The 21,527-nt window shown below is 34.5% G+C and overlaps 1 protein-coding gene across 4 annotated transcripts in view; it reads right to left on the reverse strand.

Moving 5' to 3' along the window:
• Window positions 1-499: 499 nt before the first annotated feature.
• GRM5 (glutamate metabotropic receptor 5) overlaps window positions 500-21,527 on the reverse strand; it is a 725,366-nt gene continuing 704,338 nt past the window's right edge. For 2 of the 4 annotated variants that reach the window (XM_051987297.1, XM_051987298.1), the window contains exons 9-10: window positions 16,614-16,709; window positions 500-1,862 (exon numbers count right to left, since the gene is read on the reverse strand). In XM_051987297.1, the coding sequence (XP_051843257.1) occupies window positions 1,043-1,862; window positions 16,614-16,709 (916 nt within the window). In that variant the 3' untranslated portion in view covers window positions 500-1,042. The remainder of the gene's footprint in view (window positions 1,863-16,613; window positions 16,710-21,527) is intronic. The other 2 variants (XM_051987299.1, XM_051987300.1) reach the window with 2 other exon arrangements.

Raw genomic sequence — 21,527 nt, forward strand, 5'->3', positions numbered from 1 at the left:
TGTGTGACATTCCATCGGGGAGGCAGGAGACTAGAGCTCAGGAATGCTGCTAGGAAGAGAGTCCCTAGGTGCATGATGTGCCCTAACAAGGGAATTACAAAACGTATTCCAGAAAATGTTTTTGTTTGTTTTTTGCTACTCCAGTATTGATTGGCAACATGGTGAATAGTCTGAATAGTCAGGAAATCTTCCATTGGTTTTGTTGGCTAATGGAGGTGAATCCAATGTAACTAGGGTCAACCTCCAATGGAGATTTCTGGAAGAGGATTTCAGAACCAAATTGGTAAGTTAAAGAGAAGTCTGGTAGAGCCCTAAGTCGTATAGTTAGTATTCACTGTAGAGTATTATTCTCCAGTTGTATATCATGCTTGGGACACACACTTCGGAGGATTTTTTAATTTACTCAACTGAAGTTACTGCTTTTCAAGATCTTCACAGAAAAGAAAGAGAAAAGGAGGGGGGGGGGAGAGAGAGAATGAGAGAGAGAGAGAGAGAGAGAGAGAGAGAGAGAGAGAGAGAGAGAGAGAGATCGCTTGACATTTTGGTCCCAGATTTTGAGTCTTTTAGAAAATGTACATTCATATTTGTTCTTCTGTTCTTGATAAAAGATCACTTCTGGGATAAAAATCAAAGTAAACAGACAAAACTTTTTTTTTTTTTTTTTTTTACAGTAGCTTACAATCTATTCTTTTTTTTTTTTCTCACATACTGTACACAGAGTTCATTGCTACCCTAAAACAAAGCACTTGGTAAGTGTTATAACAGATTCCTTATCAGCCTTTTAAAGTAGAAGCAGTGTTTCTTAAAAGCCCATGTTTTCTAAGGCCACTGGAAGAAAATCTGCCACTAGATTTTTTTTTTTTTTAATAGCACAAAGATCTGATGTTTCCATTACTGATGTAATGTCTGCCTTCCACCTCAGTTTTTAATCAGGTGACCAATGCCCATCACTGCCTCTGTGCAAACACTAGAGATCTTGAAGGCTTGCTTCTGTCTCTGCCTGATCATCACTGCCAGGATCCAGTGTGGTCTCAAATTACATTCACAAAGAAGAAGAGCTCTGAGTGTAATCTCTTATGATAAGTGTGTCATATTTTGGAGATGATGGAATACAGAGGGCCGATTCGGACACTGGGGAGGTAGGAGAAGTGCTGCCAGAATCCACTGAGTCTCTAAAAGGGGAAGGGGGCGTCAAAGCCACCAACTCCTCCAGATCTTGCTTGATTACAGCTGACATCTCAGGTGCATTCTCTTTTCCAGCACTTCCTCCTGGTGGGGTTTTACTGGACGCCCCACCATTCACCTCAATGGAAGGGAGAGGTTGTATTTCGGCAAAAGTGGTCATGGTAGTAGGAAGCTGCATCTCTTTGGGGATCAGGTAGGAAGAGCAAAGAGGGGCGGCCACCATAGTGCCCGGGGAAGTCGTTGACAACATCATGGAGTTCAGCTCGCTGATGTTGGCGGTGAAGCGGGTCACCACGCTGCTGATCTGCTCCATCAGGGAACCTTGCGAGGAGCTGCTCCGCTGCGCGTGTTCCGAGTGCAAGGACGGGATGTCATCGTCCGTGCGGCTCGCGGACCCTGCGGGCTGGCTCACTGTGCTGACCGGAGAGGGAGTCTGGGGTCGGTACTGAGCGGGGTAGTGCTCTTCTACTTCTGAAACATCGTACAGCATTTTGGTGCTGGACTCGGGGAAGGCGCTCCCACCAAATCTGCTGTCTGTGCTTTTGGAGAAGGGCTTGATCACTGCTGTCTGGTTGGGGCTTTCTTTTTTGTTGATGTGGACGGACAATCTCTGCCAGAGGTGCTGCCCACGGCTGCTCTTCTCATTCTGAGCCCAGGTGACCGACTTACCGTTAGAGCTATGAATGAAAACAAACAAATCAGACTATTAGCGGCAGAAGAGACTTTAGCAACTATCTAGCCCAACCTCTTTTTTTTTTTTTTTTTTAAGATGAGAAAACTGAAGCTTAGGAGAAGTGACCTGCCTGAATCAGTAAAATACATAATCTCATTACCAGTCCTGTAGTCTTTCTATTACCATGTGTTGTCTTCCAAAATTGGTGAGATTTGCCTTGTCTGGGTGGTTAAAGAAAATTGATGACATCAATATTCTTTTATTCATCCTACTCCACCCCTTGCCTCCATGGTGAATGTTTAAGGGAAGATAAATGGGAGGTATATTTCATGTTCATATAGAAAACATAGTATTCTACATCCCATGAAAAGGAGCAGCACAAGTGTAGAATGGAGGACAAATTATTTTATTTAATTTGCACGGAAAGATGCCAACCGAATCTTACTTACCAATGACACGGTAAAATGCATATTAATAATAGCAGAAACATAACTAAACGATTTTGTAATACCGTCTAAATTACCTTTGTGGAAGAGGATATTGGAGAATTATCAATATGTTTCTGCTAGGGATATATATATATATATATGTACTGGGGCACACAGTATTTTTATATGCTAATATATGTACAATATGTATATTTATATGTATGTAATATGATTTATGCAAATAGATCAGTATTATATTAATGAATAGAGTGTATGGAGAGGATGGAAATGGCCAGTGAATAGATGAATGATTCTGTTTAGAAATATTTGGAAATATTGGAAAACCAATAGTTACATTCACAGCGTGCTTCTCTATTCTGGCAATACTATGCAAACCTATATTTGTTGCTTACTTTATGCTGTAAGATGTAGCCACATCAAGAATGTATTTATATTTATCCATGTATTGCATGCACATACTTATACCATCTATTTATGCTTTTATTTAAATTTTTTACTAGACCTATGATTCAGATGGTGTAGAGAATTTCTAGGTAAAGAAACCCCTTCTAGCAATGCAAATGAATACTTGTTCTGCAACTTATGGACCTCAAGACTTTCTTGAAGCACTAAGAAGTTGTGACTTGCCTAGGATCATAAATATAATATGTGTAAAAGCTTGGAATTGAATCCAATTCATCAGAATTCTAAGGTTATTTAAAACTTTCTAGGACTTCCTAGTCCAAAGAAATCACACACATACACATAACATTGTATATGTATGTATGCATATATGAAAGGCAACATGGAGTAGCAGATGCCCACATATGCATATATTCTGGAAAATAACAAACATATTTAAATATTCATTGCTTCACAGAATGCTTCATAAACATGACTTATTGGATATTTTATTCTTGGTAAATTCAGGCTCCACAGCATGATCAAAAAGGGTCATGTCTTTTAGGTTTTGTGTTTGTTTGTTTTGGTTTTGTTATTTTCCTTCATGATACCCAGTGCAATTTTCTGCTTCTACTGAATGTTCTCATAAATGCTCCTTATGCAATAAAGACTTTCAGTATTTAGATTTTCTCTTCATTCTTACTTCCCCAGGAATGTTTTTCTTGCCTTTATTTGCCTGAATGAAGCCCACAGCTGTGAGGAAGAAAGCTGAAGAAGTCGGAGCCTAGATAAAATAACTGTAACTTCTCCACTCTCTCTCTCTCTCTCTCTCTCTCTCTCTCTTTTCCCCAGGGGTCTGATTTGGTTGATTTCTCTGATGATACAGTCTTTGCTAGTCAGCTCCAAATTTGGTGCAGAGAGATAAAGTGATTTCCCCAAAACCATATAGCTAACAAATGTGAGTTTTTGGATTAGAATCTAGGTCTTCTGGTGTCTAACCACATGTTCTTTCCCCATATTCATCTCCTTGTCACAAGACTCATCCCTCTCAAACCTATGCAATACACATTTGCCAAATGGATAGTTCTAAAGCATAGATTTAACCCCATAATTCCCTTGCTCCAGAAGTTCAGTGTTCCTTATTTTCTCTAGGATTAGATTGAAACTCTGTTGTTTGGTATTTAAAGCCCTTCACAATCTGATTGCCATCTATTTTTTCAGGTTTATAGAACATTTCTCTTCCCTTGCATTCTCTGTTCTGTTTACCCAGTACTTTTTTCTTTCTTTCTTTTTTTTTTTTTTTTATCATTGAGCTTTTACATAAACTACCTCCATGCCTAAAATATATTCCCTATTTGTATTTCCTCCTTAGAATCTCTTACTAACTTCAAGACAACTCTGAAGACATCTCCTTCATGAAGTCTTTTTTTAAATCTGCCCAATTATAAATACCATTCCCCATGAAATTCAATCAATCAATCAATATTTATTAAATACTTAGTATGTGCCAGGCACTGCATTAAGTAATTACTTTTGAATAGTATACACACACATATATACACACATAATGTATATCTGTTCTACAAATAAATATATAATATATACATGTATGTATGTATGTATATGATTTCTGGTATATATTTTATATATTTGTGTGTATATGCACACATACATGCACACATATGTACATGTAGTTTCTATTTTATTTTGTACTTGGTGGTATGCATGTTATTTTATTTTTTTCAGAGAATATAATTTACTTAAGGACAGAAGCTAATTTTTTTTGTTTGTATCCCAGCAACTAGACTAGCATAAGACATGTGGAAAGTACTTTTAATAAATTATTGTACAATGAATGAATGACTGGATGATGTAGTCTGTAACTTTCTCTACTATCCCTCAACTCAAAGTAATTGAAGATAGCAGTAATTGGTGACTGTTTCTGAGTTCACAGAACGATACTATGAAGGTAATGACAGATAATTCTGGGCTAGGTAGAGAATTTTTCTTTTCCTTTTTAATGGCTTATTTTACCAAATACATGCAAAGTTATTTTCAACATTTACCTTTGCAAAACCTTGTGTTCCAAAAATTTCCCCCTCATTCTTCCCCATCCCTTCCCATAGATAGCAAATAATTCAATATATAGAATGTAAAAGAAGAAAAAAACAACTTAGAAAACATGACACACTTTGAAGAAACAGTTCTGACAATGTTGTGTTTGCAATTGTTCAGTTAGTCTCAGACTGCCTGGCTAATGGTCTTTGCTTGGTGTCTTATTCAAATTTGGATCGTGCTTGTTTAGAGCTGATAGATATTGCTTTGTGTGATAACTTTGTGAAGTCTAATCTGTCTTCTACTGCTATGAGTAATCCCTTATTCATTAATTTAATTTTGCTAACTTTGGGTTGACTGAAATATTAGTTGATTTACTTTGACAGAATGCTGCCTCTTTTTCCTGTTAACAACATGCTTCTTGACCACCCTGCTTTCATTTTCCCAGAATTATTTCTACTACATCTACCTATATATTTCTTCTGGCTGATAGCAAGTATCTATGGGTCTATGATCCACAGAATTTTGAAAAGAGAATGCAACAGTTTCCTTTTTTGAAAAGAGAGGCTCTCAGATGTGGGGTGTGTTTGGGCTCATAATAACATGGACAGAATAGGAATAGTAACTAGCATGAACAAACAGCAGATGCCTCGTTTTCCAGAAGAATTTCAGGATTTTCATTAATTCTAGTGGTCATTTTGAACTTTTCTCCTCTCTTTTCCCTTTTCTTTGTAGCTCCAAGAGAGTAACGTTATTCAAGATACTTTTATCTATATCTAAAACTCTATTTTTATCTTTTTCTACTACCTATCTGTCTGTCTATCTATCTACCTACCTACCTATCTACCCATTTATCTATCTAGTAATTGAGCTGCAGTGCTTTTTTTTCTGTTAATGACCCTGAGACAATACTCCTACCTCTGATTACATTTTACCATCCCTTGACCATTTGGGGCTTTAGGGAAACAAAGAAACAAGAAGAAAGATGGGGATAGGAAAATCAAAGGAGAATTAGGAAGAGAGATGAAGTGAGCACAGAGTGACAGCATAGTTTGCCTCAACTCAGATGCATGGGCAATAGAATTTAACCTAGCAGAAAGAGAAAAAAGCTTCCTGTCATCTTTTCCTATTCCCCAAGAAGTGGTTAGCCTATTTGCAGAACCTTGCTCACTTTTCTCCATTTCAGAATGACTGACTAATTAAATCTGAACAGAGGAAGCTCTGTTAAGGTAATATTATTCAAATGTCTGCTATTGTAACATTGCAATTTTAAAATTCAGATAATGAAGGTCAGCCATAATAGTACTCTCCATTTTTTAATCCTTCCCTCCCTTACTTTAGGGAAATGCTAGTTGCTTACTGGTTCAAAAAGGCTTTCAAATATAGCTCTCCAGTTACGTAAATTCCCTTTTTTTGTTTTTCCATATTGACAGAAATTAAGAGCTTCTAGATGTGTATGAATTGGGGGAATTTATAGCAAAAAATCTACATGAAACAAGAAGATCTAAATTTATATACAGAAAAGATTTTCCTTTAGGAAGTCCGTGAAATATACCAGTAAAAGGTATCAATATACCTCTCAATAATCTCTCTAGGAATATGTAACTAATCACTACTGCTTTTTGCCTTGGTTAACCTGGACTCCATATAATGAGGATTTAAAGTTGTTTAAGGTATTTTTATGTTTCAATATATTGAGGAATACTAAAGACTTCAACAGAGTTTCTCTGTATTTTGACAAGTGACAGGAGTAACTAAGCTGCACCAAAAAAATCACAGAATCTCAGAATTAGTTGAGACTTCACAAGCCACAAAGCCTAACACAAATCTGAAGAAAAAATTTAGAACAGGTCATCCAGATTTTGATCAAAGTATTATAGGGGGGGATCTGCCAACTTTTAAGCTCATTTATCCTACTTTTGGAGCCATATACATTAAGAAGGTCTCCATCTCCCTTTGCAGGCAGCTAAAATTATTATTTTTTTCAATTTAGGACCTTCAAAATACCTTTTAAAATGATAATTGCTTCTGCCAAAACCTAATTCTTTTTTATTTTCATTTGATCCTTGTATGATTGGATATTTGGGTGGCAATATGTACTGCTTGTAAGAAATGGCCTTAATATGCAGATTCTGGATAAATATTTCCCAGTTGTCTGAGAGATTAGTAATGCTATTACTGACATGCATTCCAAGCAGTGCAAGTGTTCACAATGAATATGGGCAGATAACAAGAATCACTTCATCATATGGTCCAGAAGTGTTTTGGGATAGCTGGGAATTTTAAGTATACTCTTAACCACAAGGTATGCTTTTAAGTATCTTATGAGCTTATCAAATTGAATATATTGAATATAAAGGATGGAAACATGTTTTTTATACCTTTAATCTATCTTCAAAAACTTAAAATTAAAGAGAAAGTTTTGTTTCTTGACCTTGTTAAAAGTTATTCTTTATGTAACTTATGAAAATCAGACACTCTCAATGTTAGAAGATGCCTTAATTCAGATTTCTATAATGCCTACTATGTGCTAGGTACCATGCTAAATAAACACTGGAGAAAAAAAAGATAAAAGACATGCATTATCCCTGCCATCAAAGAGCTTGCATTCTACCAGGGAAGGCAATACAGAAACATATCAATATATTATATTTAGAAATATACATACATACATACATTTGACCAAGTCTGTGACTTTATCTCTGTAAGAAGTTTCCAGAGGTTTGCTGGAGTCCGTTTGAATCATATCTCAAGTCAATTGTTAAGTTTTTACTTATTATTCTTATTATCTATCTATTGTTTAGATCTGCATTTTCAACACTATGGAAGTTTCTTACTTAGGAACCCCTTCTACCAATGAAGATTAGCAATTGTAATTTAGGATCTTAGAGAGTTGCCTGATGATGTTGATGGTTTAAGTCCCTGCTCACACAGTTGGTGTATTTCAAAGGCAGGATAGAATTCATGTCTTTCTGATTTCAAGTTTGGTTCTTTTCTTTTTTCCTTTAAGTTTTGTTCATAGTAAGTGCTTAAAAATGTCTTTTTATCTATCTATCCATCACTCTATCTATCCATTCATTCATTTATTGCAGGTACTTGTAAAAAAAAATAAAAATCTTGAGATTATAATAGAAAAAGAAGTTGAAGGGTGACCATCACAGATAGCAGTTGATATAATATGATCAATCAGATGTGATTTCACTATCCACTAGCTGGGGAGGCAGTGTGATGGTGGGGGAGGGAAATCAGAAAACTTAGAATAGAATCCCTGCTCTTCCATTTACAATATGCATGATTGATCAATCAAAGACATACTTGAATCTAATCCTCACTGGACTGAAATTTCCTCATCTGTAAAATTAGAGAGTTGGACTCAGTGACAACTACAACACCATCATATGCAAAATCTATTTTCTTCAAACTCTATGAAGCTATTATTTATGCAATAAATAATAAATCCAATGTTATAAACTAGAAAAATGGCATAGCACAAGGATTCTTAATCTGTGATCCATGAAAATTTTGTTTTAAAATTTGATCATTGCATTTGATATGTCTGTATTCCTTTGCAATTCTTTGTATTTCACTTTATCAATTTAAAAGAGGGAGTCCATAAATTCATCAAACCACTGATAAGATTCAATAAGAGTTCAGGAGCTCTTACTCTAGCTTACAAGAGAAAGAAAAGGGAGAGCATTTCCAAATGGTCAAAGAAAGATTTGTATAAGATTTGGAGAGATGTACAAGGAAGGGAAGAAACTTTGTATTTAAAAAACAGGATAAGGGAAGTAAGAATAAAGATAGAGTCTGGGGGATATAGAAGGACACAAAGAAAACATTCTGGCTATAAGAGAAGACTCATAGAATGGATTCATGATAGACAATAAGTTGTGAGAATCAAATAAGATAATATTTGTAAAGAAAACAGAGCTGTGTCTGGCACTTAATAGCATGTGCTTAATGAATGATTAGTTCCTTTCTTTTTCTTTTCTTCCTTGAACTAATGAAGAGAGAGGGAATTTTATAGATCTTAGAACTAGAATTTATTCAAAATATATAGGGATTAGAAATATGGGATGCTGTGTTTAATGAAGAGAAATAAAGCATAATGATGCTAGTCAACACAAGGAATCCACAGTTCCTTGAGGATGGGAACTATTTTTTTGTTTTTTGTTGTATCACCAGTAATTAATACAATATTTCAATATGTTTAAAGAATTTTTGAATTATTCAGAGAATATCACTAGTATTAAAAAGGATTTACTATAGAAGGGATTTCCAATGAAAGATTCTGGATAGCTATCAAAAAGTTAGAAAAATGTTTTCTTGCAATTTTCCAGAATTCTAGACTGTGGCATGAGGTATTTAGATTTGTATCTAAGGCCCAATGGGAAAACAGAAATTAGAAAAAGCAGGAGAGGTAAAAAGTTCTCCAGTTCTCCATCAGGCAGCATTGCTTACTTGAGTAGAAATTATTTTTGTCATTGTTCAATTTTCTCTCTGAGCATAGCAAGGTAAAATTTTTTCAATGTTCTGAAGCAGTGGGGGTGCATTGCAGCATTCTTCTTGTTCTTTCTCTTTCTCAAAGGACTTAGAAGGCCATTTTCTTTAATTTGGCAGTGATTTCATGAAAATTAACAATTGGTACACTCAGTTTTCCCTCACTAGAATGTAAATATCTTGAGGGCAGGGACTCTTTTGTATTTGTCTTTTATTGCATTTAGCATAGTACCTAGATGTTTACTATATAGATGTTTAATAAATGTTTATTGATTGTGAATGAATGAAATAGAAATAGAGTATAATAGCAAAAAGGTCACTCTTAGAAACCATCTAGTCCAAAAGACTGAAGAGGAGCCCACTGTCAATCTTCTTCTTAAAGTCCTACAGAGAGAGAATACTTGTTATCTACCAAGACAACTTATTCCAGCCTGGAACATCTTCTCATATAAAGCCTCAATTTACCTTTATGTGATTTTTACTCATTTTGCTTAGTTTTGCCCTCTAGAACCCAGCTGGATAATTCCAATCTCATTTCTACATGACAAATATTCATAACTCAGAAACAGCTATTATACCGTAATAAGTCTTCTTCCATCTATGCTAAGCAATGCTCTCATTGAAAGATTCTTTTAGGTCAACTTGGGATTTGTCATTGCTTTCCTTCTCAGTGGTATTTCTAAAAAATTAATCTGAAAATGGTACAAAATACAATTCACTTTGTTGCTTGTATTATATGACATTTTCAAATTAAATAATCACAGAATTGTTTGTAAACTTCCTGGGCTGAGATTCAAATATTCGCAACTGGCATTGTTCTTGATAAAGGAAAGTGGGAATTACCTTCCTGGATCTGATAGCAGCTTTGGCTTATTATGAATAATTTACTAAGCTCCAAGAATGAAATCACCTATAAATTGGGACACTGGAGCACTAAACTATAATTATTTAGGAAGATGAAGAATGCTTTCTTTAGTTGAGGGAAAAAAACAGTCTCTGCCCTCAAAGGCTTGTATTCTAGTAGGAAGAACTGAGTTCATTTGTCATTAATTTCACTGCCAAATCAAGGTTTCCTGAGTCCTTTGGGCAAGAGAAAAGAACAATAAGAATGCTGCAACCAGTTCCAACCCTATCATAGTATTGGAAAAACATTCTCTACTACTTTGCTAAACTCATATAGGTAACTGAACAGTGAAATGATTTCTATTATGGGAGAATTAAAAGTACAGAAAATTCAATCATAATCATGACTGGGCTGGGTTAAGGACATCAAAGAATTTATCTGAATTTTGTAAAAGAAAAATGTCCTATATGTTAAATTCCTTCTGCTACTACCTTTTCTTGGGCCTTCCTTTAATGGCTTGTGGCCCTAATTAGTCATGTACTTTCCTGTACTACAACTGCAGAGTTGGGTAGAATTGTATTGTATGAAAATAATTGAGATATATTATGATAATGGCTCTTCTTTTAGGGAATGTGGTTTCACAGAATCTTGTCTTGATGTTATAGCTTTTGTGAAGCTTTATCCCAACAACTGGTCATTATTGCTATTTCCCATTACTGAACATCTATAGTTCTATTGCTTGGAACAAACAAATGCCCTCCAGAATGAAGGCTGAACAAACATTGTACCCAAGGAGTTCAATCTACTTGAGGAGGCCAGCTGTGTACGCAAAAATGCATAAAAAGTTAATGAATAATGCAAGACAATATAAAAGTTGGATACAATTCTAATTCCTTCATTTACATGGAAATAGTAAAGAAGAAAGAACATTAGATTTATAATCAAAATAACTAGATTTTATTCCTCTCCTTCCTATTTATTGTGTTGTGATTTTGTGCACCTTGTTATAAAACCACAAAGAGTGATTTCAGATAAGTCATTTGAGATTTTTGAATCTTAATCTATAAAGCAGGGATAATAAATGTAGTATTTGAGTCACAAATGTCATTGTAAAGAAAGTAACTTGCAACTCTTAAGAGTATTATAGAAATGAAAGTGGTTACTACCACAACAATCACTAATACTTTTTCTCCTCTTATACATGAGTCTTTTCTCTCCAAAAGCATTGATACCTCCATGTAGAGACAACAATATTTGGTCTATGTTCTCCATAATACATCAGACAATGCTATTTGATATCACAGGATATCAAAGTTTGGAAAGGATTTAGATAACAGACAATTTGGTGCAATCCTTTCATTATTCAGATGAGGAAAAAGGGCCATGGGGGGGAAATTACTTGTTTAAGGACACAGGACTGGTAGGTATTAAAAGCTTTTTAACTGACTCCAATCCTTCCAGGTTATTTCTTAGACTTATAAGAGATAGAAAGTCAGACACCCTTTGGGAACCCACCTCTAGGCACCCATGTGACAATGAGGAGGTACTGCATTAGAACACTGATCTCACTTTTAGATAATTTAGACAGCAATACATTTAAATAATTCATTTATTATTATTAATCTATTAGCCTTAATTACTTATTAAACACTTTATATAATTTTACTGCATAATTTGTCACCTTCTTATTCATATTATAGAATCCAGACTTAATATTATATGAATGGATGGTGAACACATTCCTTCATCATCCCTTTCCATAATCTGTCTTCCAGGAGTAAAATAAATTCTTTAAGAGTAAGGGCTATGTATTATTTTATTTTCTTATATAAAATACACATACTTCTGGATATTACAAAAGGTTGGGTTTAGTTTTTCATTCAGATAATTTCTAATGACAGTTTTTCATAAAACAAATATCAAATATTTTGTATCCTCAGCCACAATTAATGTAACTAACAAGATATTCTCTTCTTTGATATCTTTAACAGGAAAGAATGCTACTTTGACTGAGTTATACAATCAGTCAAATCTCTAAATTAGACATGAACAGATCATAGCAACCTTTAGGGATTCAATCAATCAGAGACATTAATTAGGTATAAAAGCCTACTTAATCAAGTTGGGAAGGATAAAGTCACATGATGAAATGTTTTGGGGACAGTTGAAAAAATAAACTATAACTTTGTGTATATTTTATATCAGAAATTCAGATTCTAATAGAAACATTTCCCATTTCCTGGGAGTACTTTGAGAATGCAATATTTTTAGGTCCGTATAAGAGGACAGGGAATGTGGTTGGAAAGATTGAATGCAGAAGAATATTACATTCTTCTCCCTCTTCATTGACATGTCAGTGAGACAAGACTGGTAACAGTTCCTTCATCTAGGACCAGAAAGAGAACCAACTAGATAGGAAGAAGAGAAAGAGGTTCAGAGATTTTGTCCTATTTGAAGCAGGCAAAAATAAAACTTCATGTTTTACAAGGGCCTTGATACTTGTAGCACAGTAGATAGCACACCCACTTTAGGAAGACTTAATGAAGTTTAAAAGCAGAAAAAAAAGGATTTTTATTCAACTAGAACCTTTTTTCCACATAGACTTTTTAAGCTTGAATTCATATTTTCATGTACTCTCTATATTCTTGTTGAAGACTGTCCACCAGATTATTGGGAGAATATTGCACACTAAATATTCTTATTATACCATGTTAGTAAATGGTACCACTAAAAAGTTTATTAACTCTCATTGGATAATTGATATGGACTGACTAAATATACCAGGTTTTTTTTTGGGGGGGAGGGGTAATGGTTCTGGAATGATAATACAAAATGATATTGCACCCCAATTTTTCAGGATTACTTCTTAGACTTATATGAGATAAAGACTTAGCCACCTCTGGGAATCCACCTCTAGGCACCCATTTGACAATGTGAAGAGTTGTTACATTAGAACACTAGAAATGATCTAACCTTGAGGCCATTTGGATAGCAATACATAGAAATAATTCATTCACTATTATCAATCTATTAGCCCTAATTACTTATTAAACAATTCATATCATTCTATTGCATATCACATTTGTATTCATATTATAGAATTTAGGTTCAGTATTGTGTGAATTGATGATGAACAAGATTCCCTCTACCATCCCTTTGCACAGTTGTCTTTCAGGAGAAAAATAAGCTCTTTAAGAATAGGGGCTATGTATCGTTTTTTATTTTTACTCTAAGCACCCAACATATTACTTTACAAATATTCTTCTCCAGGCTGCACTCCAAGCTGCTTTTAACATGTCCCAGCAAACTCTTTATCATGAAGCTTACTCCAGCTCTGGAATCCCAAAATATTTTCTGCACCTTTGAATGATGCAGTATTTTAGTGCTCTTTGGATTCAAAAGACTTGCCCTATGTCTGTATCTTGCCTCTGTTATTCATTGACTCTCTCCCTTCTCATTTTCAGTAAAATGGTGACAATATTTGTCCTTTCAGCCTCATGAAGATGTTGGGAAATCAGCACCTGGTAAACTTTGCATAAGCTATTCATAAAGATCATAAAACAGTAAAAAAGTTTCTGTGTGAACAGGGAAAATGCATTGCCTTTAGTCATTTCAGGGGATGAACTATCACCCATTAATTCTAGCATTCTGAGATTCAGATGCACTTATGACTACACTAAAAGCAAAGAATAATGTTATATGATTAATGAGAATACTATAGCTGGATATAATTCATTTAACAAATATTTATTATGTACCAATATTTATAGAAGGGAAAGGCAATAATTTATTAAGTACCTACCAAGTGAAAGATGCTATGTTAAGTACTTTATAAATATTAGCTCATTTGATCCTCACAACTCTGTGAGATACATGCTATTAGGTGAAGGAAGGGAACAAACATTTATCTAGCATCTAGTGGGTGACAAGAACTAAATTTAGTATAATCTGAATATGCCAAAATGCCTCAGTTATATAAAGAGTACAATATTATCAATTTGGTGATTATTGAATAAGAGAATTAAATTTGTTCTGCCTTTATTGATTATCTTAAAGACCCTATCCCAGTTTTGACCTTATGATTTATTTATACAATTGAAGGACTTTAACACTTTATTTTTACTCCATGGCAAATTCTCATTCTCTGTCTGTCTTTCTGTATGTATCATATATATATGCTTGTCTTCATAGGATTTTTATTGATATAAACTGTGAATGTGGTATGAGATAAATAATTTGCTGATATTTGCTGATTTTTGTGATTTGATGATATTTGATGAAGTTATTGGTGTTCTTATATTTTATTAGCAAATTAGTGATATCCTCTATTAAGAAAATTGGCATTGAGCTTGTACTGGAGAAGAAACTGGTTAAATTATTTTGGATTCATGGGTTATGTTAAAAGAAATGAGTGAAATGTATGGCTCTTACTAGTTTTGCCACTTTCCAGTGTTGAGAAAAATTAATTTCAGTCACCTCTCTTGATTATTTTGTAGTTCATTATATTAATTGCACAACTATCTGTTCCACACTTGAACCAGCTTGTGTTTTGTTTTATGTTCCTGTGGCCAAAGAGATGTCCAGATAGTTTCCTCATTCTCTTTCTTTGGATATTCTCCCTCCCTTCTGTTTTTTTTTTCTTCTTAAGCACTTGTAGTAAGTTTTTGATTGTCCTATTGAACTGTTTGTTTTGGTTTTTGTTCTACTTTGACTTCTTGTTATCAACTTAAAGTTCAGCTTTCACTTTTATTTATTGAGAAAAGCCAGAATTTCTAATACAATTGACTTCTTAATCCTTCCTTTCATGGCAGTTTTTGTTTCTTTTAATTGGATTCTCAAGTTTTCTATTGCACATTTTGCCTAATGTTGTGTTTCTTAAACTTTTCTATATTTTGTGACTTGGAACCAACAGTAGTATAAACAGAAAGCAGTATGAAGTCCTTGGATGTAATGGGTAAGAACTACTTCAAGCTTTATTATCACAAAGTTTTGACACATAGGGAAAGTGTTCATCTCTTCTGTCCATTTCATGTACATTTATGGATTTTCTGTATTTAGAGGGTTACTAGGAAATAGCATCTATTGCCATTGACATCTAGCACTAGTATTTCTAATTTGTTTTAATGATGAACTTGTAAAATATTTTGAAAACTATTTCAATCTAATTTTTTCTTTGTGTTCCTATATATTTTACTTTATGCATTTAAAAACATTATCTTGAGATGGGATCCATGGACTTGATCATAAGGAGTCTATGACAAAATGGTTAAGACTATTTGCTTTAGCATGAAGGAAGACTATAGGAATGACTCCTCTATAGGAGCTACTCTTGAGTAAAAGTGATCTCAAGCATCCAGGAGATTATGGAGAATTACATACAGTATAGAATATGAGAAAATGGTTCTCAAACTTGAAGGAACCTACCAAAGAAAAACAAACTCAAAAACCAGCATGAAAAGCTCCATGTTATTACTTTTTGGAAGACTTTTCTAAAGACGGATTTCCTCATGACTTAACAGAAAAGAAAAAAAAAATGTAACTGTGTGTATGTATGTATATATGCATGTATATACATGCATTATTATATATGTTTATAAACATAGAAAAGTCAACCAATGGGTCTACTCTAATATGTGCTAAGTTCATGCCATAATCAGGAATGTACTTCTCCATTTCTATATTTCAACATCAAAGCAAATTGAGAAATAGTTCAGAATCCAAGACTGTTGACTGTATGAGTAGTCAATTCCTGCTTCTACTCACAAATTCCCAGAATACTGACTTAGATAATCTTGTAGAAGTCTTTCCCCCAATAACTCCCTTTTGAAAACATACATTCATGCAAATTAGCAATTTTTAAACTCATGCAACACATCCATGTTCAAGAAAGTCCACAGATTCCTGGGAAGACTTCAGGTAGTGGATGAACCATTACTAAGACACATGCGCAGCTCAGTGACAGGTACAATTTAGACAAAACACACAGAAAGGAAAGGAGCTGCAAATCTCCTTTTGGAGCCAGAGGAAGGCTAGCTCATCTCATTTTAGTCCTGGGAACACATCTTCATCCCTACCTACTTATTGGCTTGGGAGAGCAATGGTCATGGAGAATCAGATTCAAGCAGACTGGCTTGGAGGCTATTAATCATTGGCTATTGTATTAGTGTACACAGGGGCCAACTCGGGTGGGATATGAAATCCCAGAAATCTCTTCCTATTTCCAATCTCCAACAAAGGGCATCTCTTTGGTCATACCCCTGGGGGTCACACTTAAGCATGCAAAGCACACTAATCTGGAAAAGAACAGCACCTTGCACAAGAAGTTTTTATGAATTAAAATGAATATGGCCCCAAGAGGCTTTGTGAACCAAACAGACATAAAGAATCGATGGTGGCCGAAGATGCTGGACATACTGGATGGGAAGCACAGTTAGTACAGACTGAGGATCTGGGCTCAGGCCCAGCCTACTGGCTCCTCTTGCTCACAGACATTCCACACTGCCTCAGTCACTTACTGTTTGCTTACCTGCTCATGGTTGCTCGCCCACCATTCCCCATACTTTCTTTAGGGGTGAAACACTCTATTTCCGACTTGTTCTGGGCCAGTCTCCTGCCTTTGTACCTAATGAATCATGACAACGACAGGAGCAAAGAGAAAGAGGTAATTGTGTGCTGCGTGACTGTGTAGTGGAAGAGCCAATGTGAAGAGGGATGCTTGGAAGAGGGCCCAGAATCAAGGCTTTCCAAAGGCCCCAATTATCCCATGTAAAAGTCCACAGTCCTAGAACACAGCAGGAAAGCTCAGCTCAGTTCTCTTCTCAGCCTATCACTCTCAGATATCTTTTTATATTATGCAAATATTTATTAAGTACTTGAAGGCATTGTATCTTGGTTATTTGTTTTATGATAAACCTTGTAATTTATATTATTGCTGTTTGGTTAAAACCTAATTAAATAAATCTAATTTCAATATCTCTCACTAATCACCAAAAAAAAAAAAATCATTAATCCACATTTCCTGGTCTACTGCCTTGTATGGGATATTGTGTTGGGCACTTGGAATACAATGAGGTTTAAGATAGTTCCTTGCCCAAACCTTCATGAACCTGAAACTTAGCGGGTAGTTTAGAAACATCCAAACTGTATTGTAGGTCCTTCCATGTAAAAATATTTTATAAAGATCCTTGAAGGTATTAAGGATCTCATTTCTAAGACAATATAAAACATTAAAAAAAATTATTATAGAAGGTGATCATGTTAGCCTTAGAAGGCATATCAGACTCAATACAGACAGGTTTGAAGGCTATTAGTCATTTTAATTTTTTAGATGAGGTCACAGTGAACATCAGAGATGTTTTACTGGTGTGGAGACTCTTTCCTATTGATTTTCTTTTTGTGGCACCTCCTATTGATATTGAGAGAAACCCTTTTGAAACAGAAAAAGGATTTGAACCAAGGTTTTCACAACTTTAACTTTGGTACAATACTCACTACATCAGAAGGGTCAAACATGCCAGCCATGAGCCTCATATAGATTATAACTCTCTCAAAGGGGATTGGCATTAAAATGTAATCAGGAAATAAATTAAAATTATGAAAGTATAATTGGGAAATATTTAACAAAACAAAATAAATCCCTCCAAAAAACATTAGATTTTAAAACTAACTCAATAGGCAGTCTTGAATGATGATTTAGTGGCTTTATTTATTTCCATTTCACAGAAATGAAGTGACTTACTTAAGATCACGTAGAGCTGTGATCTGGCTGAGATCATGAGCAAGTCACTTCTCTCAGAGTTGGAAGTGACTGCCTGGTCCAATTCCTTACCTCAAGTGGTTATCTGGTCCAATTTTTTACCTTCATGGAGATAAAAAGTATTATTTTTGCTACTTTATACATGAGGCGAACAAGATCTCAAGTGCTTAAGTAAAATCCACAGGATCAAGTAGAAGTAAGAGGCAGACAGTACTGGAATCCAGGTTTTCTGAATCCTAGCTTTCAAGCTTTCAAGATGCCTTCAAATGGAAATGGAGCTAATGTGGGTCTCAAATGCTATGTGAGTTTCTAAAGAAGCAAGTAGTTCTTTTATTATGGAACATTTCCATTATCTCTTATATGCAAAACAAGGTTAGGGATCCAGTTAAGTTTGATTGAAAAGCTCATTTATTTCTTCAGATAAGATATAGTTTGGCTGACTATGAATCAGTAATAGCTAACTAATTATATTGGTTGTATAGATAATTCAGTTTCCATTCATCCATTTTCACTGTTCAAGGAAATAGCTGCAAGTTGTTTTCTGTGCTCATGAATTTTTGACTTTGATTTATCTGGAGGAAAGGTTAGACTATTAGTTGATTATTTATAATTTTAAATACAGTAAAAGAGCAGAGTAATTTCCCCCCCCCCCCCAAGGGGGGTGGATTTATTTTGTTGTTATTCTCCAAAGCACCTACTCCAAAGACAATGAGTTGTTATACAAATAATAATTCCATTATCATTGAAATATCCATGGGGAATATAACCAGTTATGTAAATGTGGTAGAAACCCCGGATTGGGAATCAGAAGACCTGTACTTGAATTTAGGGCCTGCTATTACACAGCAGAAAGATTTTGGGTTTCTGCATCTATAAAATGGGAATAATAATGTCTGTGCTATATATCAATCTTGCAAGTTCTTCTGAATATCAAGTGAGATCAGAGGCACAAAAGTTTAGGAATAAGAGGGAGCTAAAACTTTATCTAGTCCAACTTCCTAATTTTATAGATGAAGAAACTGAGACCCAGACAATCTAAGTGATTTGTCCAATAGGTAGTAAGTGACAAATTTCAGATTCACACCCATATTCATTGATTCTAAATCCCATGTTTCTCACTTAAATGTTCTGTAAAACTCAAAAAAATGTGGAATGTAAACTTCTTGAGGGCATGGATAAATATTTTATTTTTGTATCCTCCACATTTTTCAGAGTGCCTTGTGCATAATAGTCCCTCAATAAATATTTGCTGACTTGAATTTAATTAGATTTTATATACATTTTCCATTCTGTACATTTATGATAATTTATGACATGATTGAGTAGCTTATAGAACATTTTCTGCATGATGTTAATGGACAATCTGGTTATGGGGATCACATATTGTTTTTCATAGCCATAGTTGAAGTATAATTCTTGTTTAGGGAATGTGATTTAAATATCCAGGAAACCCCTTCAATTTGCTACCTTATTTACATGCTCCATTTCCTTTTGGTTGGGACAATCAAAGACTATGCCTTTCCTTTTATAATGAGGACTAAGATTTAAAATGAAAATCCCCTAATAGAGGTATCATATTGACTTCAACTCATATTTTACAATTTAAGAACAGATTCCTTTGAAGGAATAGATTTTTTTCAGGTGTGAAAAATGGGAAAGGAGAACAGAGCAAGACAGTTTAGCACAAAGGGCTGGGATACTTAAAGATGGGAAGGCCATTTTGGAGGATAGGGTCTTAGAAAGGGCAAGCTGAGAAAACCAAGGATCTTTGTCCACTTCACAATTTTGTCTCAGGAGTTGCCCTGCTCAAACATTCACTGAAAATATATGTTCCAATAATAGCTAAAGTGAGACACATTGTGTTATCATGTGACAGTTCAATCAATACCTCCATAGTGAGACGTGTTCACTTGTGATTGCTATTATAATTTTATCATTGTAATACATGTATTATTATGTCATTATTACTACTACTAATATAAGAATGTTGGTTCTAATGATGGTAACAATGATGGCATAGCAGTGCATAATATATTATACTGAACACTGGATGAAAAATTGAAGAAACTCATTTTGGGTTTTAACCTTGACTTGTTTATTCATGAGCAAATTACTTCAGCCAAGTGTTTAACTAAAGGATTTTGAAAACCTTAAAAACTATACAAATTACATTATTTACATTTGGAAGCAAGTAAGCTCTCTGAGGGTAGGGATTATTTAAAATTTTTGTCTTTTTATATCTAGTCACTTGCACTTGATAGATGATTAATAAGTGATTTTTGAATCAGAAAAAAAAATGAAGGGGATGCTTAAAAAGTAAGCATAAAGAAAAAATGAAAAATTGTTTGGAACATTGCTATGGGAATTGAATATAGGATTTTAAGTGATTTAATATAAATTAGACATGATCACAAAGGAGGGGGAATGATAATTTAAGTTTGTGTTTGGTAATAAAACTTTATTTGATCAGGATTATATCCTAGAGGAGTCTGGCTAAAGATGTAAACAATTGTATTTCTTTCAGCAAACTCTACACCACTATTATCATTCCTCTATTCATATACAGTTTTTGTGCTATTAATGAGTAAAAGAATGAAGGAACTGAGAGAATCTGCAGGAAAAACAATTCCCTTTTGGCAAAAAAGATGCAGAGATTTCATGTTCCTGGATCAAGAGAGTGAAGTCAAAGATAAGATTTTTTTTTTTTTATAGGAGCAATTAGAACTAACAACAGGATATTAAGGTCGATAGCAGTAGAAAGCATCCTTAGAGTTTTTAATGTCTAAAATATGATTTAGAATGAATAATATTAGATGGACCTGTTCATATGAGCTATGGCTTCAGCCACTCAGAAAATATCCAGAGTGAGTGAAGGCATACTATTTTTTCTTAATTTGGCATGAAATATTAGAAATAGCTACTGTCAGATAACTTGCTATCTTGGGTAGAGGAGAGGGGTAGAGAGAGGGAAAGAAATTGAAACATGAGGTTTTGGAAAGATGAATGTTGAAAACTATCCTTGCATGTATTTGGAATAATAAAATATGTATCAAGAGATTAAAAATCCCAATAAATTGTGTTTCTTACTTTTTTTTTTCTGAGGCAATTGGGATTAAATGACATGCCCAGGATCACACAGCCAAGAAGTATTAAGTGTGTGAGACCAAATTTGAACTCAGGTCTTCCTGACTTCAGGGCTGGTGTTTTATCCACTGTACCACCTAGCTGCCCCATAAACTGTGTTTCTTACAAAAAGAAATTACTGAACTAAAGTTCAGTAAGTTACATAAATTGCGAGTAGATAATTCTTTAAATACTGAAATCTCTCATCTCTCATAAGCAGTACCTTTAAAAAAAGATGAATAATTATGTTGTTTTAATAGTTATATTTTATAGAGAGATTTGTATAGATCCATGTGTTTTTCCCTTAAGTTATCCTCATCTGGAGAAAGCTTAGACAGTTGGGCCATTAAAATTTAGTGGTAATAATAAGATAGAAATGTGGTCAGGTGAAAATTATACTGAATTTGGAATCACAGGACCTTGACGAATTCCAGGCCTGACTGTTTTTTTTTTTTTTTTTTTTAATCTATGTGATGTTGGGTAATTCACCAAGGCCTTAATTCCCACATCTTAAAATGAGTCAGATTGAATAAGATGATTTCTTTGATCCTTTCCAGTTCT

Source organism: Antechinus flavipes, chromosome 3 (assembly GCF_016432865.1).
Source record: "Antechinus flavipes isolate AdamAnt ecotype Samford, QLD, Australia chromosome 3, AdamAnt_v2, whole genome shotgun sequence".
Lineage (NCBI taxonomy): Eukaryota > Metazoa > Chordata > Mammalia > Dasyuromorphia > Dasyuridae > Antechinus > Antechinus flavipes.